This window comes from Panicum virgatum, chromosome 5K, assembly GCF_016808335.1.
Source record: "Panicum virgatum strain AP13 chromosome 5K, P.virgatum_v5, whole genome shotgun sequence".
NCBI lineage: Eukaryota > Viridiplantae > Streptophyta > Magnoliopsida > Poales > Poaceae > Panicum > Panicum virgatum.
The window spans coordinates 36,555,437-36,579,279 of record NC_053140.1 but is presented as its reverse complement, the minus strand read 5'-3'; the positions used below and the strand labels follow the sequence as shown (position 1 = coordinate 36,579,279).

Genomic DNA, 23,843 nt, shown 5'->3' with positions numbered 1-23,843 from the left:
ACTCAGAAATATTTTCATGATTTATCATGAATAGAAACTATTTACCATAATTAAAGTCTACTAAACAAGCACTAAATCAAAGAAATAGCTGCTCATGAGAACTGACCACGAAATTTTTATAGCAACATTAGTGTCACATGAACAAACCACCATAAAAATTTCAGAGCATAAAAAGTCTTCAAGAATTAATTAAGAAAAAGAATAAACAACTAGCCTTTATGCACCTAGTAACATAAATCTAATTTTCCAGCAAAAAGTTTCAACTAACAACCAGCATATTATGATTCTACTGCATAGATCTTTACACAAGGATTCCAGAACAACTGGATTTGCTAATTTACGAATTTTCTACGAATTTCTACCGAATTTCAAAGTTTACAGCTAGAAATTACAAAGAAGTCCTTAAAGCACTATTCATCTGAGTCACAGTCTATTCAAACAACCCCCTGGACTTTCTTGAATTTCAACCCGAGGTCCCTGGCTGGGGTTTGAAACAGGGGAGGCAGCGCGTGGCCGAATTCCGGCGCTTGGGGTCGTCGGCGGCAAAGGCCCGGTGGGGGAAAAGCAAGAGGAGGACGAGCTCTACCTCGGGGTGGCTTTGGTTGGGGCTGGGATGGCCGGAGCGGGCGGCGCCGCGGAGAGGGGCGGCCGGCGGCGGACTGGGCCTGCGGCGGCGGCGTTCCGGCGGGCTTGGGCGTCGGCGAGCGGGTCGGGGAGCACCAGCGGAGCGTGAGGGAGCTAGCTGTGGGGTCGGTTGGGCGCGAGGAAGGCCGGAGGAGGGAGCTCCGCGGGAGCCTAGGGGGCGGCGGCGCTATGCCATGGCCGCGGCTCGCCGGTGAAGCAGGGAGAGGATGGCCGGCTGGGGAGCTTCTCTGGGGCGAGAGGGTTCCGTTTCCGGGGTCAATTGGAGCCGGGGAAAGGTGGAGGTGGGAGCTCGACGGCGCAGGGACGGCCGGCGGCCATGGCGAGCAGCGGCGAGGCGAGAAGGCGCGGCGGGCGCGGTGACAGCGAGCGGAGGGCGAAGGCGTGCGCGTAGCGAACGAGAAGGCGAGCTCGAGAGGGTTCGGGAACGGGCGACACGGCAGCAGGAGGTGAAGGCGCTCGGCGCGAGCGGCGCCGTGGTCGATTCGTCCACGGTGACCACGCTCGGAGAGGAGAGAGCTACACGTGTGGCTTGATATTCTTGACTCAATTTGAATTTTCAAATCTTGTTTAAGACTCCTAATTGAGTGCTAATTGAGGGGTGTTACATTTTCTCAGAATGAAATTATTTGCATTCATCCTTCTGTTATTTTCATTGTATGTCTCCTCACATTGATTCTTCTACAGGTGGAGGAGTCTCCCCGAAAGATGCGTTTTGGAGACATTGATCCTTCAAAACCAGTAAAACTTCCGTGGGAACTCAAGCATGTGAAGCCCACCGGCTTTTGCCCCGTACAGGACCTAGTTGAGCTGATGAACTATATCTTCAACAACGTGGCATCGCTTCGGTGCTTTACACTGTACAACGGAATCCACGGTTTTGAAAAAGTTTTGGTTGCGCACATTGCACAGGACACGGGGACCGTGACTATCAAGAGTGGCGAAAGAATTCTTGTGACAAGGAGTCCTACACTACATGAGGAGGGATGATCCAAATCATTGGGAGGCTTAGTTTTCTGACATTGCTATAAAAAAGTATAACTTGGTGAGAGGTCCTTGGTATGTGGAACTGAAGAAACTAGGTGCCCCTCCTGAAGTTACATCCTCTCCCTTAGCGGCGGAAATTCAACGTCGTATATTAACATCTTCTCTGCATGGCTGCATCTTTATTCGCGACCGTGTGTAAGCACAATTTTTGTTAAGATGCTGCGTGGCCGCACCATTAATTATGTACCTTTAAAAGATCCCAGAGTTAGATATATACCATCGTGACCCAAATATCATTGACTCATGCGAGCCTCACATGTCAGTGAGATAACAATGGTATATATCTAACTTTGAGATTTTTTAATGATACAAATCCAAATTTTCTGACGCTTAAAGGATGGCTTTGGAACAAGATATATAGTGCAAAGGAAGCCATGACAAGAATAAACACTACATCAAATTCGATCAACTAGTATATTATTAGTTATACATTTTTTTAGATTAAGGAAAATTAGTTATACATGTAGTGCACTGGATATGATAATGAATGAACTAGTGGTTCGGAAAGGTAATTACTTATACAAAATTAACAAATACTTTCCCTATTTTAAAAATATACAACATTTAGGAAAGGTAAATATTTTATTTTAAAATAGAGGTTAGTGATAGATTTACTTAGTAGCTTACAACATATGTAAGCCTTTGAGTTAGGCGCGTACAGTAAGATATAAATAAAAGCGTGGGCTTTTAAGACACTATATGAATCATTTGATTGACCAAACAAACTACTATTTCCTCTGATCATAGATATAAATCTACTAGAACATGGAAAATCTCCAATACAACCTTTTGCTAGCAAATATCTTTAAAAGTAGGGCGTTTTTTTTTTTGATCTCCAGGGCACTAATGGTCCACAGTCCACACGACTCGTTTTGACAAAAATTAAAACGGCCAAGGAACGAATAGCTGGGAGACTCATCGCACTGCAAGCGCTAGTGAAACCACTAAATTTCAGCAGTAGCAGAGGATTTTGAGAGGATTCGATTTTTTAGGAACCTAATACTCCCTCCTTCCTCGTTTATAAGGCGCACACGCATATCAAGATTCAAACATTTATATCTTTGACCAATAATTTAACTATTAATTTTTAATTTTTATAATGTAAATTTTATATGATTAGATTCGTCATCAAATATAGTTTACAATGATTATAAATTTATAATCATAAGTGATATAATATATAACAAATAAATGGTCAAAATATTGTTTGGAAGACCGTGCCATATTCCACCGTGCCTTATAAACGAGGAAGGAGGGAGTACTTGACAGCAGGTCCAATAACCGGCAATTTCTATCTCCTGCCGTGCACCCCTGAGCTGAACGCTGGCTCGGCGCTTGACGCCGTGGTTTGACACGATGGCATCAGCGCGCGTCCGAATAAACTTGTCGTGGAGAACAAACGCTAAGTATTTGCCTGTAAATATATGTAATCTATCATTCCCAAAAAAAATCCATTACAAATCATATCTTACTCATGGCCTCTTCTGTACTTCCACGCCATACAGATTGTATTCAATAGTTCACCAACAAAACTGCGACGCACAGCCTCGAGTAAACAAAAAAGAACAAAATTTTTCTGCTGGAACTTATGCAGCGAAGAACTGGCATGGCAGAAATGAAGGCTGTACAATTCAATTTTCCGTTTGTCGCTGATTTAGCAGGTTTGAGACAAAACGTAGCAAAACTACCTCATCCACCTGCCCATCTTCATGGCCATTATCTTCCTCCTCTTGTGCTCCCGGTGCTTATCTGCGATACGCTTCTTTCGCTTGGCATGCCGCTCTGGGTCCACAGCTGCAATAATCTTCTGTGTCTGCTTTCTACTGTCCCGCTTCTGTTTCAGGCCCTTATAAACCCTACGGTAGACTTCAGCGAATTTCTCGGGACCAATCAGATCACGTAGCTTGCCCTGCACCCCCTCAGCTAGTTGTTTGACTTCATCTGAAACCATAACAGCAATATGGTACTCAGATAAGCTCGGTCATATGGCAAGCTCTAGGCATTGAACATGTCCATAATATGCAGCTTCTATTTGCTGAGAATGAATATGCCACTGGAAAAAAAAAGGATAAATGTTCATACCACTAACAACTTTCCCAGCCAATCCTTCAGAAACTTTATACAATGGGGCCAAGAGGTGATCAGCATAGGTTAATGATTCTTCAGAACCAAGAGCTGATGAAATCATACGGAAGCAATTGAACACGATCTTTGTCTACACATGGATAGGGAAAAAAGTTACCACATACTGAGAAACATACAGGGGAAACAACTGACCTGATGGAATGGAGCTTACCTGTGTATCCTGCATTTGCATTGCAATTTTTCCCATACTCTTTAGGATTGAAGAAACTAACAAAGATTTAGGCTCTTCACTACTGTCAAGGCTTGATACAGATACATCAGTAGCTGTTGAAGTACAAAGAAGAAACACATTCTTTGCTTTTGTTGAACCAAGCAATTCAAAACCCTCAAGCAAGGCACTATGATCAGAAGAACTAATGCTAGACCAAAACTGATGTGTCGAGGTCGATTGCCTAATCGATGTATGCAGGTTGCAGACCGAATATGCAAGATTCTGTACGATCAGATTATTGGCCGCAGTATCACTCAGTTCAGTCCTCAATTGTTTCAAGAAAGAAACAGCTATTATGAATAGCCTGCTTGGTTGAACTAACAACCATGATGTAGCAACCAATTTCTGCTCACGTTTCCTCTTCTCCACCGTAGCAAAATACGATGCAACCAGAGAGCTTGAAATACTACGCAGCATCGAATGAGGATGGATAAGCAACTTGCATACTATTATCCATATTTCCTGCAAGTTTTAACCATGTCACAAACTTGAGAGCGCACAATAAGATTTTTCGATGGCACTGAACATACTGAGCGTTGTTTCAATTTATGTGGAATCACATATCAAAGTTTGAAAGATCACCAGCAATTATTATAACACTGAACCAACAGGTCGTGGCTTCTTGAGCTCCAATTCCACACCCCCCATCCCCAAAAAGAAAAATATCCTTTATATAATTATTAGGAAAAAAAATAGGGCTGCCAGATTATTCCAGGAAACAATCATGAAAGCATTGGAGATTGCAAGGAATACTAAATTGATTGATTGATAGAGAGATAGAGGTACATATATATAGGGGGGAAAGGAGATCTTGGGCTTATTTATAGAATCAGAACTGGACAAAGATCTCTCCCATCTCTAATCAACTGGACTAGAAAAGGAAGAGCCGGCTGGCCAAATATGGCTCAGGCTCGGGCCCAATCAAACAATAAAGCTATCACAAATTGAAAAACATAGTAGATCTAGATCAGAAAACAAAATACATACTGCATGTGCAATGAGAAATAGTAATAGGGCAAAACAGTAATCATACCTCCATGTTCTGCTCAAAATATAACTCCGGAAAGCGAAGAAGCAACCTCTCCATCATGGCAACAGAGTGGTAAGCCTCTTTCCACAGTGGCAGGACACATTCATCAGAGAAGCCTGATTGTAATATTCCAGAAGCAATGGCAGATGATTCCATTACTGTTTTAGCAACAGCCAGAATACTTTTAAGATGTTTGCCCATTCGTAATGTATGATCGTCAATAAGTAAACCAATGACCTGACAAGTACAAGAACCAATTCTATAGTTTTGGTGTAAAATGATAATAGTAGTCGAAACATAAGCATGTACGGATTAAGGGAAGTACTTCAACACCACCTAAACATAAAATCAAATTGCAACCACTGAACCACTAGTCCACTGCTAAGTGCTAACTGTACGTCTGTGCAACAAATCCTTTTTTAGTGAAATGAAATTTACTACTTGGGAAAATATAGCAATTATAGAATGGTAACCTGGGCTGAAGGACTCCACAAACTTTGCTTTTCACCAGTGTACCATGAAAGCGAATACTCAAAAATGGAATTCTTTCCCTGATCACCAATGCGTACTAACAGCTTTTGGATCGTTCTAAGGATCATTGAGGACACATTCTGATGCTGTTCATTGGCTAAAGCAACCACAAGATGAAGAAAAAAAGTTTGACCCTGGTCATCAACAATCCTCTGAGGAAATCTGGTAAGAATATCGTGGAGCATTTCAAGCACCGCTTCTCTTCCTGAAGGATGCTCGTAACTGCAATTTTTGAGAGTGTTAGCATACAGATTAGATGGTGCTAAAGGTAAGTAGCCATGGATATCCATACCTTAAGTTCGCCAGGAAAAAGTCAATATGTTGCTGTAAGCGCTTCTCAGATAATGGGTAGTTCAGAAAAAATTGTAGCAGAATTTGAATGCATTGCTGCCGTATAGATTCAGTTGGTGTTGTTACCATTAACTCTCCGATCTTAACTACAATATCATAAATTTCATGGGAAACCAACTTCCGCCTGACTATTGCCTTCAGAAGTGATAAAGCAACAGGGGAAGGATTTGTCTGAAGATCAACAAACATAGGGGTATGGACAAGCATCTGGAGCTGATTATCTGAAAGTGAAATCCTAAATCCTCTAAGTAGATCAGCAAGTAGCTTCAAACAAGATGTGACCAAATGACCATTGGAGTTTCCGGCTCTCTGTGCAATGTCCATAAGCACATTTTTTATATTATTTGCATTGTCCCTGAGAGATGGCAAAGGAAGCTTAACCAACAAGGCAAGACATCTAAAAGCAACTGAGAGGACACTTTCATATTTGGAATTCAAACATTCTCCCAAAAGGTCTACAAAGGGATCCAACATCTTCAGGAGTTGCTCATCTTCCTTATCTAGTTTGATGCTCTTCAGACGATTACGCAGTAAGTCAAGTGCAAATTTGGTAAGTATATAAGAATTCTGTGATCCACTCTCACCTATGCCAGGGAAGTTCATTCCTACAGAACTGTCTTGACCAGGACCGAATTGTGTATTCTCTTTGCTTTCAGATTCACTTCCTGTAGCAGTATCTTTAATAAGCCAATACACAATGGTGAACAAGTTTGATGTTTCAGTAGATGGATTGCACTCAATCCCTAAGGCTATATTGTGCAATATCATCTCAAGTTTTGTTTTCAACTTTGGAGTAAGTTGCTTCTGAAGATGTGAAGAAACAGGTGAGATTAGCTTCTTCAGCAAATGTTGACTGAATGTAATACTTTGAGCAATTAGCTTAAGAGTCTCAAATGACATTCTCTTCTTTGTCTCTTTCATTTTGGAAGCAATCTTTTCAACTTCCTTTTGTTCTGCAACGTCTCCAAATAAGTCACTGCTCACAACTGCCAAAAGATCTTCTAAACAGTAGTCAAGCCTACCATTCATATCAGCAGTTATATTTTTTGACAGTAAATAATGAAGTGTGTAGCCCAGAACATGTAACTCAAAGCCCCTTTTCAGTATAGCTCTCAGTATCTTGACCACAAACTGCAAATATCCAATCCCAAGTTCCTTCAAAGAAGCAGCTAAAGCAGACCTAGCTTCATCACGTATACTTTCAAGACGATTCTTGAGGAAGTTACAAATTCGATGAATGACGCTTGAAAGTTGTGACTCGAAATAATCCACTGGTAGCAATTTAAGTATTTTCAGTGCTACCAGATTTATATTGACGTTGACTTTCTCAGGATCTGCTCCCAATAACTTTTGCACTTGTGGAAACACTACCTTTCGCAGGTAGTCTTGCTTATCAGAAGAGACTTTAGTTAAAGAGAATGTAATTGAAGAATCATTATCTTCAGTCATAGCATCAGAATTCCCGAAGGCATCATTTGCAGGCTTCATGAAATGGAATGCGTCCAACACTGAGCAAATCAACCTCAATATTATCTTCTGCTTATCAGGCTTAAGGTTCAATTCTCGGAAGCATCTAGTCAGTATTGTTCTATAGTACTCCCATTGGACTTTGGCAGCGACTGCAGATAATGTATCCAAACATACATCTCTGACTTGTTCGCCCTTCCCAGCTTTTACATCAGAAAACATGTTGAAAAATAGTGGAACAAAGACTTTCATAGTGATATCCTAAAATGAAAGCACAAGAAGTAACATTAATGAACAAACAAACAGGGAATAGAAGAAAATCAGCCCATTGGAAGCACAACTTAATATCGAGTTAATAGTTGTACGGAACAGAGTTCATATGAACTATAAAATCACAACATTCGAACAAAAGAACGAGATTTTCCGCAAACACAACAAACAACAGTGGAAACACATATGCTATAGCCCTGTTTCACACAGCTCCAGCTCCAAGAATTTTTGAAGCTGATCATCCCTAGCTCCAGAACAGAAATTCATTTGTGCCCTGGGGTTCAGAGGTCCCCGTTAAAAAAAATATAGGTAACCCAACCCAACATGTTGCAATGTTAAAAAAAATCAGGCATGTAGAATACACAAAGTTACATAAACCTGCAAAAATGCAATCTCAAATTCATCTTCGATGTAGAGATTCAAAAAAACACAAGTGCTATGATATTCGTACATGACGAGCAATGCCAGATTGATTGCTTGTCTTGTTTCTTGATATATACAATACAATGAATTTGAAACTGAATTGTTGCAGCTATACATAACTTTATGGGTAATACACTGCAACATGATAAATTCACAATTAAGGAGCCCCGCACCTCTGGATGTGAAATCTGCACTAGCTCCAGAAATTCCTAGAGCTGGAGCTGTGAGCAACTGAGCATATAGAAGGATTAAGTTGAGCGATTTTATTAATATTTCAAATTAATAACATATATTTAAAGCACTTTTTTTTTATCCTACAAACTCCAGATCCTGCATGGATCTCGAAGCTGGAGCCGTGGCAAACAGGCCCTGTAACCCAAACAGAGATATTTATTTTTCTTTCTAAAAATGTAGACACTTTGAACAAAGTCATCTTATAGGTGTCGAGTGCTTACTAGATGGCCATAACACATTAGCATCCTGTAGTCAACAACTAAAATATTTCCTTTCACCCTTTCGACAAGGTGAGATCCCTTGGTGTATGCTCTTTGCTGATGATGTGGTGCTAGTTGATGAGAGTAGGGTAGGGGTTAATAGGAAGTTAGAGCTGTGGAGACGCACGTTAGAGTCGAAAGGGTTCAGACTTAGTAGGACCAAGACCGAGTACATGATGTGCGATTTCAGCGCGACTAGGCATGAGGGGGGAGACGTTAGTCTAGATGGGCAAGTGGTGGTCCAGAAGGATACTTTTCGGTATTTAGGATCGGTGCTACAAAAGGATGGCGACATTGATGAAGATGTTAGGCATAGAATTTCAGCTAGCTGGTTGAAATGACGGCAAGCTTCTGGCATCCTTTGTGACAAGAGGGTGCCACAAAAGCTAAAAGACAAATTCTATAGGACAGCAATTCGCCCGGCGATGTTATATGGTGCTGAATGTTGGCCTACAAAAAGGCGACATGTCCAGCAACTGAGTGTAGCAGAGATGCGGATGTTGCGGTGGTTTTGCGGGCACACAAGGAGGGATAGAGTCCGGAATGAAGTTATTCGGGATAGGGTCGGGGTGGCACCAATTGAGGAGAAACTTACCCAGCATCGGCTGAGATGGTTTGGACATGTCCAACGAAGGCCTCCTGAGGCGCCGGTGCGTAATGGGGTTCTTGAGCGGGTCGATAATGTAAAGAGGGGTAGAGGTAGACCTAAACTGACGTGGGATGAGTCGGTTAAGAGAGACCTTAAGGATTGGAATATTTCTAAAGAGATAGCTTTGGATAGGAGCGCTTGGAGACTAGCTATCAATGTGCCTGAACCTTGAACTTATTTCTTTCAGGTTTCATCTCTAGCCTACCCCAACTTGCTTGGGAAAAAAGGCTATGTTGTTGTTGTTGTTGTTGACCACTTGTTAATACAATATTGGAAGACAGAATCCTACTGCCTGATAAGACATAACTTTTTTCTTCTTGTGATTATTATAGTTCTGTTTACACGGTTTCAAGAAAAGCAGGTCTGCCACTCTTGTAGGGTCTTAAAGTAGAGGAATAAAAATAGGCTCATCGTATATCTTTAGCATTTTCATATAAAAATTTGAAGCCATATTAGTCTGACGAAGTAAAGACTAAAGAGACAAGGTAACTAATTACCAAAACACAATAAACTTCTACTCCCTCCGTTCCATATTATAGGTCGTTTTGGCTTTTCAAGGTGCATAGTTTTTGCTATGTATCTGGACATAGTGTATAGATAGATGCATAGCAAAAACTATGTACTTAGAAATGCCAAAATGACCTACGGAGGAAGTAAGTTGCATCACAGGTCCCCAAAACAAGGACATGAATTTTCAATTCAACAACTTAACTAATGATCAGTCTTCAGAAATTTAATTTCATACTATGCTCGTATCATTCTGGCATCAAGTAGAGTATTATCAAACTTTTACCTCCGAGAAGTTGTTTTCCTTGATTCCCTGTCGGAAAAGTGACAATGCTTTTGATCTTTTACCTGCCTGCATTAGTAAATATAAATTACGTTTACAGTCCATTCTCAAGCCTTTGGGATAACTGAATAAGTAAATTTACCTGCAAATGAGTTATGTTGTGGAAAAAATCCTCTTCCGTATCCTCCTTACAGAGAGGCCTAAATGAGCTTAAGGATGCTAAATGATTAATATTGAAGACCATCTCCCGGAGTAAAATAATCCATTCCTGAATACAACATCACTTTCAGCCTTTCAACCAATAATATCATATGATAGATATGGAAAAGAATAAATACATACACACCTTTTGAATTGATACATCTTTAGTCATTGCTACTCCCATATTGTGCAGATATGTTTTTTCTAGAATCTTCTCAATACAGCTCATTGTGCAAATGTTTCTGGAATTGTTCTCTCCAGATTTATCATCAGCAGTTTCAACAGAGTATTTGGACTCATCGTTATTCATGACTGACGCAGAAAAATCCAGGAACGATTGCAGAGCCCTGGATGCACTTTGCCGAAAAATCAACTCTTCAGATGACATATCATACACGCAATGGGATAATATGGCACCCACATGCTCTTCTGTCATGCCAAGAAACATCTGTGGCTTAACCTTATCATAGGCATTAAGTCTTGTGTCATAATCTAGTTCACCAAGTTCCGAAGTCGAAACTGCGTTAAGATCTCGTATGAACCCAGCCTGTTAAAAATGCCACTTACCAAATAAGATAATGTGAAATAGGAACAGGCAACATATCAAAGTTGACATCACAAACAGGGCAACAATTACCAGAAATGACATTGAAGATTCATACAATGACAGCCCATCATAGATATCACAGATGCATAGCCGCTGTTCCAATCCAACAGTCGCAAGTAATGGGTTCAGTGCATTTAGAACTTTTGCAGATACCTTGCATCTTAGATTTGGAACTATTCCCTTCACAACACGTAGTGCTTCCAAACACTCATCTACAATATAAAAGACCCATGGAAGATCATGTCATGGTTGCTGGAAATTTGAAAATGAAATGAAAAATAATAATAATCATTTACTATGCATGCATAATGTGCAAAAAAATTTACTTAAGCAAGGCTCACCAGAGTTCAAATCCTTCTTGCTGAAAAATGGAAGAATCAGGTCTATGAAATTCTCTGCAGCTGAGGGGTCTGTGATGTAACTTAGCAATAATTTGAACAATCTAAGTTCACGTTGCCCAAGCCATGTACCAGATTTCCTGTAAATATTGAGAGTGCAGGACATTAAGTCAAACTTTTAAAGTCCCAAACTACGCTCTGAAATGTGCAGTGAACACTATCGGGAGAGATTGCCGCACCACAACAGAGGCAGTGTTGAAAACAAAGAATATAGCCCAAGCAGTTAAGAGTTACAAGAAAAATGATGCGCATGCTTTACGAAACATACATCTAAGAAAATGGCTTTGAAGTCCTGACTCTTATTAAGATATGTTTAACCACCATAATAGATGATAAAAATATTACAAAAGTTATATCTACAGTATGATTCATTTGTTGGTTTAGGATGTAGACAGAACTTAGATCCATAACTCTGACAATTACTTGTTTTATGCATGGGAAAAAATAAAATACATAGGATATCTAAGCATTTTTAATAATGATTCTCATGTGAAAAATTTACAGGCTCCCTCTGTTTCATTATGTTTGTCCATGGCCCACCATGTGCACAAATCAAGAAAATACTACTCCCTCCGGTCATCAAAAGCTGATGTTTCAGACAACCCTTATGACTTATTATTCCCTCAGTACCAAAAAGAGTGTTCTTTTAGGTTTGTCGTAAGTCAAACTATCTTAAGTTTGACCAAATTTATAGACAAAAGTTTTTGACATTTATGATACAAATTATCTCACAATGAATCAGATGATACTTATTTGGTATCAAGTATTGATAGTATGAACTTGGTCAAACTTAAAATAGTTTGACTTAGAACAAACCTAAAAGAAACTTATTTTGGGAAAGAGGGAGTACGTGCAAGTAAAATACACTGTCTGAAACGTCAAATTTGATTGACTGGAGATAGTGGTTCCAAGAGAAAGTCAGTGTGAAATGACCATTCATAACCACTTAATTAGCAGTAGAGTGTGGGACAAATCACAGCAACTAGACATTTGATTTTCAATGGACCTATTCTACAACGTAGTGCCCCAAAGCCATGGCAAATATAGTGAAACGGTGGGTGCACTTTGTATCGAAGTGGCTAAAGGTTTGCATTCCAGGACAAAATCTACTTTGCATAGGTAGTATTACTAAAGAAATGGTGTGAGGAACCTGTTAAGCTCTTTGCGATGATTAACAAAATCATGAAGACTATGGATAAGAACATCCATATGTGGAACAAGAATTTTCTTCACTGAATGGTCATTTTGCTGCTCCAAATCAATATCCAACCTCAATAGATTCTCAATGAACTCAAGTGCATAGGAGGTGATGGATCCTGAAGCTGTCTTCACAGTTAAAATAGAAAAAATAGCTGGTACAAGATTATTTGATCCCAGTAGTGGTGCTAATGTTGGGCTCCAACTCATAGCCATGAAGCAAGCAAATAATGAACTTGGCTTCTCACTACTGGAAGCCTCTTGTGTGAAGCATTTAATCAGAGGTTTCACAGAAGAGAAAAAAATACTCCAGAAGTTTTCTCCAAAGTCATGGCTTTCATAGTGACTAAGGGCTGAGGAGACAATTTTAATACATAAAGACCTCAGATCCTTCAACTGCTTGATCGATACACTTGACTGAAACAGAATGAGGTTGCTGATGCAGTTAGTTCAGATGAGATATGAACACTTGGCCAATAAAATGCATAATATCTATAAGAAATAATGACATCAGTTTTTTTTCCTATCCTATAATATCAGATGACCTGGTTGGTTCAGTAACTTGTCATTCTGACTTGATTACCAGAGTACCACATAGCTATTTTGGGAGGTCTTTGGAAGGACACAATATATGGATCTAAGTGAAACTGAAAGAACCTGTAAAAGCGATTATATGGCATACCTCCATATGGTCTACTGCATGGATTTCTTTACGGCATTCATCCATATCTACAGAATTGCCAACTTCCATGTTTGTCAAACAATCATTATCATGGCCATTTGATTGATTGCAAGGATACTTCCCAGTACTATCACTTTTGAGATTCCGCGTGCAACTCTCCAGCAAGCGAGCAACAATGGTTAATAAAATATTAAGGAATGGACTTATGTGTGCCATATCAAAAGTAACAAAAATTTCTTCAACCAAATGAAGAAAACCATTTGACTTCTTCAATGTAAAGTTCTCTATACAAATTTCTGTTGAAGCTCCAACAATGTCAGAGACATTTCCAAGTAGGTTGTCAGAATGAGAACCAAACATTTTAACCTGAAGGTTGTTGGGGATCAAGGACTTCAGAAGTAATGAGAAAAAGAGCTGAAGTTCATTTGAATCAAACTGCAAAAGGAAACGAAGAATTGCCTTTCGATGATTGACACCTGCATGCTGGCATAATGGAAAAAATAATGAATGGACAAGTCAGACAGCAGACAAGCAGCAAATGAAAAGGTCATAATAATGTTTCAGAGTTAAGCGCACAGACTAAGGGATAATTAAGTTGCTGAATTTGTCTTAATTAAGCGCACATATCCACAACATTAATCTGAGCAGCTAATCCATGCTGCATAAATGGCCTAACAGCCAGTACTAGTAGTACAAAAATGCTATTGCAACCAATATCAGAGCAGAACTTGAATGCAATTTAAGAAGGCATGCACGCAGGTATACTTAGCGCGGGGGGGGGGGGGGGGGGGGGGGCAGCCTCGACACTGGGAATGCCATTCTTTCATGGGCTTTTTCAGCAGGACTCAAACATCTTTTATTTTTGAATGATCGGCTCCAGGGAGTAAATAGCGTTATGGTATATAGATAAGCGGAAAGTAACACAAACCTTGCGAGAACCAAGTAGCTTCAACTTTCTTACTTTCGGTGCCAACACACGGATAACAAGAGGAACAACATTACTTCTATGGTCTTTCAGAATTGACAAGGAGTCATGTGAAACAGCCCACGTGGTCATCTCTTCACGAAGAGTTTTAGTGTCAATCAGATTTTTAAGGTTTTGACTGTACGGGATCAAGAATTCATCCTTCCAGTTTAACAGGCAATCCAGTGCTTTTGCTTGTATGTCAGGATCATTGTCATCAAGGACCCTGGGAATAAATTGTCAATTAATACACAATTTATCACACAAAACAGCTTAATTCACCTCCAGGCTTCAACAACAAATATATAAATTCATTCGCTAACCTTTTAGTTAGTACTTCATGGAGAACCTTGCTCTGATATAACGACCGTGCATTACGCATTAACTTCAATAAGTTCAACCATTCTTTTAGAATCGCTTTCCATTGTTTGCCTTTACATTTTTCAGGCATATATGAATCAGCACTGCAGAAGTTCGAAGTTGAAGAATGTATCAACATTGACCAAACTTCCTAATAGGTCTAAACTGCAGAAATAACATAGTTTATCGACTAAATACCTAAAGATGCTCCCATCATCATAACCCATAAATTTTAGAAATAGTGGTACAAGATGTCGAGATCGGGACTCAGCAACATCAGGAATCCTTTGGAGGGACTGAAGCAACAATGTAGCCATGGTCTCAACCGGTGTGCAATCGAAGTCCGTAGCAAGATACAAGCTGAAGCAGTCAAATATAGCTGCAATACCAAACATGAAGTATTACCGCAGTACAAATGGAATATACAGAACCACAGGAGGGTGGACACAAGATTGTGCGTATACATCATCCGCCCTTACTGCTTCATATTTGTTGCTTTCCGTGATAACTACCAAGCACTTTAAGCCAATGACAAGGAAATCACAAATATGTGGAAGTCAACTAATTAACATTTCATGATGTAAATCATGTTGCACAAAGAGACTACATTTTTAATGCATGCAAAACACTAAGTTAGAGAGTATACACAACTAGACAAAATTCAGTATATCCTCAAATAGACCATCAGGTATCAACTAAAAGCATATCATGCCAGAACTCCGTCGTCAAAACCATAGCTTATCTGACAATGGGGCAACAGCTTGGCAAGAATATAACTGCCGCACATCCTACAAACGCAACCTTTGAAATATAATACAAATCCCCATTAAGTGTCAAGAACTTCTAAATAGGACTAGTTGTACTACTGCACATGAGATGAAGACAGCAACTCAATGCACAAATGCATGCATGTAGAGAATGAACAAATACAAAAACAGTAAACTGACTGTGTTTGGGTATTACTAAAAAAAAAGACTGTGTTTGGGTAAGTGCACTAAAGTATTGGTTTATAGAAGAACAGTGCCAAAAGAACATTAGATAAATGCCTGATACATACACTGTGGTTGGCTTGCAGGTTCCAGCTTCTCCTGATTTTTCACAGTCAGTCCTTTTGATTGGTGAATTGCAACAAACTGAACAAACTGACTCCACACAAGCTCTTTGTGTTTTCTAACAAGGACAGCAAGACAATCCAGCGTTGGTGGCCACAGATCACTAAATCTATTGTATAATATGCCAATAATACCATGTAAGAGAGAAGATATGTAATCATCATGAACCATCTTGGAAGATAGACTCATTTGTATCCGAGAAATGAAGATAGCAATTTTCCGGCTAGTAGATACAGAAATTTGAGTTGACTCGACAGTGAGAAGGGTATCCAAAACCTGGTATAAAGGAAAACATTAGACCAACACCAGCAAAATAGCAAGTAAAAGCATTAACTGACAAGACATACATTAGTGTATTTAGCAACAGTTTCCTCTCCAGAATCTTCTGTTCTTTGTCTCTTGTGTGGTCGCTCTTCATTTGTGCCTAGACGTTGATCCATCTTCACAAAATATGATAAAATTCTCAGTGTTGAAATCCGGACATCCTTGTTTGGACTGCTCAAGTTGACATCAAAGACAGATAACAGATCCAAGAGATTTTGTGGATCAAATTCTTCTGTCACTTCCAGGGATGCTACTCTGTTCACAGAAGCATAAAGGAAAGAATGACAAATTTCTGGAATCAAACAAACAAAGAAGGCAAGTATTAAACTGGAGAGTAAAAAATATATGTAGCTTTACCCTTGTAGGGAATCCAAATATTCGGCTACAGCAGACAGTACTTGCGGGCATGTACTGTGACTCTTGGCAAGCAATATGAAAAAGCTTAATTCTGAATTTCTATTTGCGTTAACCACTAAAAGTTCATGGTATGATGACAATGCTGCACCAAGTAGACTTCTCCAGGTAGTCTTTGAAAGACCATTCACGTTCTCTGCATGTCGATAGATAGAATTTAGGCCTGTTAGAAAGGGCAGCTATGGTGCTTATTGTAAGAAATTAACGAAATCACCAAGCAAATCACCTTCCCCCACTTCAAGCAGCCGATCAAAGTTGCAGATTAACTTCTTGAGCAGTGACAAACTATCTTGATGTCCATCATTTATGTTAGGATAGCAGCGAATGGATCCCCACAATATAGCAGCTTCCTCTTCAGTGACCTGATTACTTGATCGATTGCCATTTTTTACTGTATCATCTAACAACTCTATCCAGAACGAGAATTTTGATTCGAAGAACTTGCACACTTTTTCCACTGAATCCAGATGATTTGCGTCAGTACTATGAAGAATTATTTGCTTCTTTGATTCTTTAAAGAAATGCAGAAGGATGAAGAGAACATCCTCCGGTGAACTTGCAAGAAAATTGCCCATTGCACTACAAGGCATAAAATTGCATGGTGAAACCTTTTGCATGTGAATTTTCTACTGTACATTATATTGTAAGAAATAGAAGAGAACATATCACCTACCTCAATATCTGGCTTTCAAAATGTTGTATAATTTGTGGACCTTTTGCCAAAAGTTTCTTTATAAAGACTATCACACTGAACGCACAGTTGAAATCAGTGATAGGTGTTAGATCACTACCATTTGGTCAAAAGAGATGACCAGGAGTTATCAAAGCAAACAAACACGACCAGCAAGAACATTTTACCTCAGATTTGTTAGTTCAAACACTGGGCCATAAAAGGGTGATATGATGGATAAATTGCTAGATATGATTGGAACATCCAGAACACAAAGCAGAAAGTCCAAAACACTTCCAAGAACTTCAGATGAAGAAGCTTCTACTAGGTTGCTACCAGGCAACACATATCTACCAACCAGCAACTCAAGAAGTTTAATCATCTTCACCTTATCTGGCAAAAGATAAAAGAATTCACTAATTATCTAATCTGAACTAGCAATGAATTCAGGCAGTGAAAGCATATTGACGATGAAATGGTAAATCTGACCGAACACATTGTTTTGCTTCTTTTGTAAAGCAAATGCAAGCAAATCAATCAAGCACTTCAAATGCTCCAAACAGCCATCCTTAAGACAGTTGTTGATTTCTTCAAATAAACAAGTATATATCAATGGCAATTCTTTTGGATCCACTTCATCGCATAATCTTTGAATCAGCCCTGTCATTACATCATGAATAGTAGAAGAGCCTGCATTTTGCACTATGAAGTGGTTACATTATTGAAGAACAGAAAACACTACAAAAATGAACAGCTGTCAATATAGATTTTGCCTGACGGCTATGCAAAAAAAATGATGTTAGGCCTCGCATTATGGTTATGAAACATAATACAGATTTTTGTCTGAAATGAGCCTAAAGTCACTTATGAATTATGCCAATGCCCTGATGAATTCAGCTAAACCATAACACATAATGAAGTGGGACGATGAAGACAAGCAATAGATAGAACATATGGATTGTGAGGAAAGTGCAACTGATGTACAAGAAAATCATAATAGTAGATGTCATTGGTAGAAGGTTATCTGACCATCAGGGAATTTGTCATGGATAGTGGTAAAAGTTGACTTGCTCAACAAGAACTTCAAGACTTTCCCAGCTCTTGAGTGCAGCTTTGTGGAAGTTCCTTTCATGACATGCCACAGCAAAGATATCACCCCGTCTGTCCTTACAGGTGATGATTTTTTAGCAGCCTCAAGTAGAAGTTTCATTAAACCTAAGAGGGAAACATGGATCTGAGCTATTCATCCATACATAAGTATTTTGAGAATTTTCCACTCAATGTTTGCCTGCTTGGTATATACTTCAGCAAAAGAACATAGTGAGAAAAGAAAATTACCTTGTGCTAGCTGATTATTAGGTGCATTCCTCAGCAAAAAAGAAACAGATTCAGCCATAAATTCTCTAACATAATCCTTCGGGAAGTATCTCAGCGCTGATGTGGTCCTTCAACAATGATAAATAAGTTGGCAACCAGTTAGATGGCTGAAGATGGATATCAACAAATGCAACTGGTTTTATAGGTTAACAACAAATGCAAGTAGTTTATCAGATCATGGAGCAGAGGCCATGAAATGAGGTTTGAGCCAATAGCACACGAAGACCTAACTTTTAAGTTTTAAAGATGCAAACTCACCTCAGAATTTGGACAATATCTTTCACTAGATACTTCTGCAAGTACATCATTATATATGACCAAGATGTGAAAACCTGGAAAACAAAAGAACATAAGACTTCTGCTACTCAACTGCAAGAAAGACATATGAACCACACTGAGCGCACAAACCTGCTCCAGGATTTCAGGGTCACGATCGCCTCCATCATTAAGAAGAGCTAAAATGGCATTAGCATATCTTCCTAGAAAACTGTGATCAATAAAACAGGCAAGAAGATCAAAAAAGGTGTATTAAGGACTGTGACCTTTCATAGTGTAACAAAAATGAAGTCTCGTAGTCAATTCTTGCAACAGAACAATGTTTTCAAATCGAGAGACTAATCGCGATTAATCGACCTTATCGGTCCAGCGTGCTCGATTAGGATCCACGACTCGATCAGGAAGCCTGATCGACCGATCGACCGACTAATCGGCGATTAGAGGCGATTAATCGTCCGACTAGGGGTGTTCTCGATTAGGTTTGTGTAACTGGGCTGGATTGCTTGTGGGCTGGTGAGAAAATGAGAGGCCCAAAGCCCACTAGGGTTAGAACTTAAGAAGCAAGACTGGAGAGGCTCCCAGCCAGGCAGCCACCATTCCGCCCCGACCGAGCCGCGCCTGTGTCGGCGGCCGCCGCTCCCTCCATTGCCGCCGCCGCCACGGCCCTTCGGCGCCGCGAGCGAGCTGAGCTGCCCCAACCGGCGACCTCCTTCCCTCCTTTCCCTCCGGCGAGCTCCCTTCTTTCCTCCGTTCCCTCCGGCGAGCTGCCCCGACCCGCGACCTCCTCCTGTCGGCGCGCGAGCGCGAGCACGGGTGACGGGTCCGGCGAGCTCCAGAGAAGATGGCTTCGTCATCCTCTGATAGTGGTGAGCAATCCCTTCTTCCCTCCTTTCCCTCCTCTATTCCAGTGTGCCGATTTGCTGCCAAGTACCATTGCATCCTGTGATTCGTTTGCGTCTTGAGCAGAAGGGGAGCTGAGGCGCGCTATGGTGGAGGTTATAATGCTCAAACCAGATGCACCCAATGCTGGTGGGAGTGGTGACGCTGCCGACCGTCCTTCAGTGGTTGCCTCCACTGGTGTTGTTGGTTCTTCTTCCTCAACTGCTCCAGATTCTGCAGCATATGCTGAGAAGGCTATAGCAAAACTGCCACCGCACCTTGCTAGTACTTCAGTACTTAACTCCTATACTATACAATAATATAAGTGTATATATATATATATATATGGATCCTAAATGTCCTGGACGACTAGTGGACGACTAGGGTCGATCAGACCCGACTAATCGACCCTAGTCGACGACTAATCACGATTAGTCGTCTGGTCCACCCATTGTTCGATCAGACGATTAGGCGATTTAAAAACATTGCAACAGAACATAGAGATTGCATTCCTCTTATGTTGATTTAGCCATAAGGAAAAACTAGGTCAAGGTAATCATCTTTGCGAAAAAAGATACATAACCAAGAAAGCAATAATGACCAGGGTCTACACAACAGTATGATGTGGCCTACACGACAGCATAATGCTACAGACTAGCAACCATGCTGAGTAACCGTAATTGATTTAACTAGAACTCACGACAAAAAATCTTCTAGGATGTCCCTGGAGAGAGCTGTGATCAACCTGCATGTCAAAAAGGAATCCTTTAGACATCCAATAGTAGCTAAATCAGTAACAAACCACAGACCAAACATCTATTCAACATTAAAGTCAAAGTAGCACTCCACTAGTGACCTAGTGAGATTGAAATTATGATCCTACAAGTTATAGCGTACTGGAGCCCATTACTTGACGGAGGCAAAATAAATTAATTAAAAAAATTTAAATTCAAGTTAATTGTGATTTCTATTCAGCCAAAAGAAATAATTCAAAATTAAGGATCACAAGAGGGCAAATAAAGATAATTAATCCACTAGAATACCAATGAAACTATCACATGTATGTAATAAAATAGTTAAATTGAGACCCAACTACCTGTGACTCACTACCAAAAAAAATGCAGAGAGCAAAAAAATAAGGATCACATAGTATTAAGGTGGCTTAAAACTGGCTGTCTTTAACTCATACAGGTTGTATGCAGATTCAACAAAATATCTGTAATTAAGTACAGACACAGGGTATACCACACAAGTTCCATTTATTGTCCAACAGAATAATCAAGGATAACAATTCATTCATGTATAGAAAGTTTTGGCAAATGATCAGATATGAAGCATTACAAACTTGAGTGCATTTCGCCATTTCCAATTTATTTTCTTATTATCTTATGAAGACAATATTTTCAAAATTGTGGAACACAATATCGAACACGAACCCCAAACACGCATCATTCACATATGTGTGACCCAAACCAAACAAATAAGGAAAGGCAATGATAGCATAGCATTTTAAGTGACACAAAGAGAAAGTAATTTCATTCAACTAAGCGCATAACTCCATGATAAACTTACATGAGTATTGGCTCCAGAGACAATCTTGCACTCATGTTCACTCTCAGTAGAAGAGCAGAAAAGAGCTTTTCACGGTGCAATACAATTTGAGGTAGGGTCTGCACCAATGGTATCATCTCCTCATAAAATGAGATAAAATCCTCTGCGGTATTGAGCTCCTGGATTAACACGAGAAATGGAACAAAATTAGAAGTGGCAGTAATTGTCTATAAGACTATAACTATCCATTTGCAATAAAAATAACTAAATTTCCATAGGGCCTAGATATAAGTCTATAACCCAAAACCCCTTCTAAATGTGCTCCTGTTGGACACAAACCATGCCCGTGCTCGGCCTACATCAAGACCTAACCTCTAGCAGTAGCCCAAGCAAGACAGCTAGGGCATCTGACAGCACCAGAAAACTAGCAACAATTCAATGTAGAAGCCCTTACAGATATGTTCCCACCCAGCCCACATCGCACCTCTGCTGATAGTGCTCAGCCTATACCATGCATTCAGCTCCATAACTAGACAGAAAGAGATGTGCTGGTGCATGTGTTGGACCTTCTGAACCATCATATCCTTGGCACAATACCAATCCTCACAGCGCACAACTCATGGTCATGTTACAATCAACTCTGGACTGGGGTGGCATATCTACAATCTGCTCTATAGCAATTAAAGGAACCATGGAAAGGAACCTACACCGACTTCATAAATTGATGGTGACTAGGGAGATGAACTCTGATTCTAGGAGTGTAGATTTGAAAGGGAATGGGAAAAGGAAATCTTTTCGCTGAATCTGTTGCATTGCCTTATAAAACAGTATTACAATGTTGTAGAAATATATTTCGAAATGGATTGTAAAAAGATAGCTAGTTAAAAAGTTAACAGGCTCCTTATGTCTATAAGTAAACATACTTACATATTCAGCTCAGTCTTTTCAATTTTCAAAAAATAGCATCTTCTCTAAGCTCTATTCATGATTTATTGGCCACAAATATTAATGAGTTCATGGCACTTGCCCTATTAGCCCCTCTATGCCATGCATCGAGCATGATGATAACCATTGAACTGTAACATGCCAAGTGCAAGCCTAAAGTGAAGCAATGGTGGTGCCTGATTTAGCAGGTGATGCAACGCAATAAAAGTGGTGGGAGCAGTCAATGTAGAATTCTAATTGAGAGTGATACACTCAACCAGCCATGCATAGTGGTGGACAGTGGACCAAGATACAAGCCAAGAGAAACCTGGCAAACAATGGTGCTGGCTATTGGCCAGAAAGTGAGAAAGGTGACAGAGGCATGATGCAGCTTAAGCGTGGCAATGGAGAATGGTGAGGTAGAAAGAGACCGGCTCTAACAGGGTCAGGAAAGGTTGAGCCAATCAATTGTTTGGGAGGGGGTTGGCAGCAGGAAGTGGTTGAAACTTGTACGTTTTTTCATGCTTCTAGAGTTCCTACAGCACAAGATTGAACCTCTGTAGTTTGCTGGCACGAAGGCTTAAGTGAAAAAAATGTTAGGCGAAAGCAAGAAGTTGGGGCATTAAAGCGTGTAAGATCATTTTTCTATCCAAGCCTATGCATGAGAAACAAACTAGACAACCTAAAATTCTTGACTAGACCCCCAACATTCTAAGTTTCTCTATCACAACCTTGTACTCTGCTAATTCAATCAGAACAATAAGCAAATTAGACGGAACTAAGGTTCCATTTCACACTGAGTGGAATTTCAAAAGGCACTTGTTCTATTTTCTTGGATGTAATCCCGACTAGATAACAGGACAGCATCAACAAACAAGACTTAAGGCGGCAATTTAAACTCTTTCTGATGCTTTAAGCATCAAATTAAGCTCCCCTCTTGCTTCCAAAGTTGATTTTGAGGATAGAAAAAAACTTGAAATAAACAAAGCAAGCGAAGGAGAAGTCGCATACCCTCCACTCCACGAGGGCGTCGATGAAGAAGGACGAGCCGCTGGAGGGCTCAGCCTTCACCGCGTGGAGGCTGCGGTACACATCGATGTCGATCTCCTCCACCCGCTGCGAGAAGGTCTTGAACTGCACAAGCAAACACGGAGCCCATCAGCACCCGTAGAACCCGTACGCGAGCTCGATCCGGTGTCGGCGAAGCAGCCGTCGGGGGGGGGGGGGGGGGGGGGACGCCTACCGAGAAGCGCTTGCGGCTTGACGGGCACGTGTTGAGGCACTTCACCGCCGCGTACGACGGTGTCGCCATGGCCGCCCGGGGGGGGGGGGGGGGTGGGGGGGTGGTGGCTACGAGGGGCCCGGGCGGAACATATGTGGGGGGCTCGCCGCTCGCGGATTTAAGCGGAGGCGCAGCTTTGTTTGTGGCCTAGGGTTTTGAGGAGGCGGTGGGAGGTGGAAGACGCTTGTGACGGTTACGCGGGCCTTCTCAGGGTGGGCTTTTTGGTGAATGGGTCGGAACCGACTTTGATCCGAGGCCCGTGTTGCTTTTCTTTTTTTATCTTCTGTGTTGCTTTTTTTTTTTTGGGCAATCTTCTGTGTTGCTTTTGGTTTTTCTGCTGCGCCCTGTCTTTTCTCTTCTGCCAGTATATACCAGAATCTGGTAATTTCCTGCTGCATTCCAAGTAAAAAAAATTGGTACTAGGATCTACATATTATGATTCTAATTTGAATTTAAATTATCAATAAAAACTCCTGTTAAGTGTTCACTTGTGCCGCTTCAATGGAAGAAATATCCGCACACACAAATGGGTCTATGTATTCAAATTTTCCAACTCAAAGCCCAGAAAAGAACAA

General features: G+C 40.6%; 1 protein-coding gene across 2 annotated transcripts; it reads right to left on the bottom strand.

Annotated features, from left to right (window-relative positions):
* Positions 1–3,098: 3,098 nt before the first annotated feature.
* On the bottom strand, positions 3,099–23,412 carry LOC120707209 (small subunit processome component 20 homolog). Of its 2 annotated transcripts, none has more exons than XM_039992051.1 (31): positions 23,230–23,412; positions 22,998–23,120; positions 21,084–21,241; positions 20,212–20,256; positions 18,765–18,843; positions 18,615–18,688; positions 18,318–18,424; positions 18,009–18,194; positions 17,469–17,669; positions 17,168–17,372; positions 16,983–17,057; positions 16,536–16,888; positions 16,253–16,445; positions 15,919–16,150; positions 15,517–15,847; positions 14,658–14,838; positions 14,423–14,563; positions 14,064–14,325; positions 13,136–13,618; positions 12,407–12,870; positions 11,200–11,336; positions 10,889–11,070; positions 10,397–10,798; positions 10,193–10,318; positions 10,054–10,119; positions 5,899–7,685; positions 5,549–5,828; positions 5,079–5,312; positions 3,986–4,507; positions 3,772–3,904; positions 3,099–3,630 (listed from the first exon to the last, which is right to left on the bottom strand). In XM_039992051.1, the coding sequence occupies exons 1-31, from the start codon at positions 23,296–23,298 to the stop codon at positions 3,374–3,376; spliced, it is 8,088 nt and encodes a 2,695-aa protein (XP_039847985.1). In that variant the 5' UTR covers positions 23,299–23,412; the 3' UTR covers positions 3,099–3,373. The 2 variants fall into 2 exon arrangements, with proteins under 2 accessions (XP_039847985.1, XP_039847986.1); XM_039992052.1 differs by having other exon boundaries at positions 13,136–13,570; positions 23,230–23,411.
* Between the last annotated feature and the right edge of the window lie 431 nt (positions 23,413–23,843).

What these genes read in the sequence shown, in the direction of transcription:
- LOC120707209 (XM_039992051.1), bottom strand. Translation starts at nt 23,298, where the DNA reads ATGGCGACACCGTCGTACGCGGCGGTGAAGTGCCTCAACACGTGCCCG. An exon ending in AATCTTCAATGTCATTTCTG is followed by an intron (nt 10,799 to 10,888) that starts GTAATTGTTGCC and finishes CATTTTTAACAG; the next exon opens with GCTGGGTTCATACGAGATCT. An exon ending in AAGATGTATCAATTCAAAAG is followed by an intron (nt 10,319 to 10,396) that starts GTGTGTATGTAT and finishes TGTTGTATTCAG; the next exon opens with GAATGGATTATTTTACTCCG.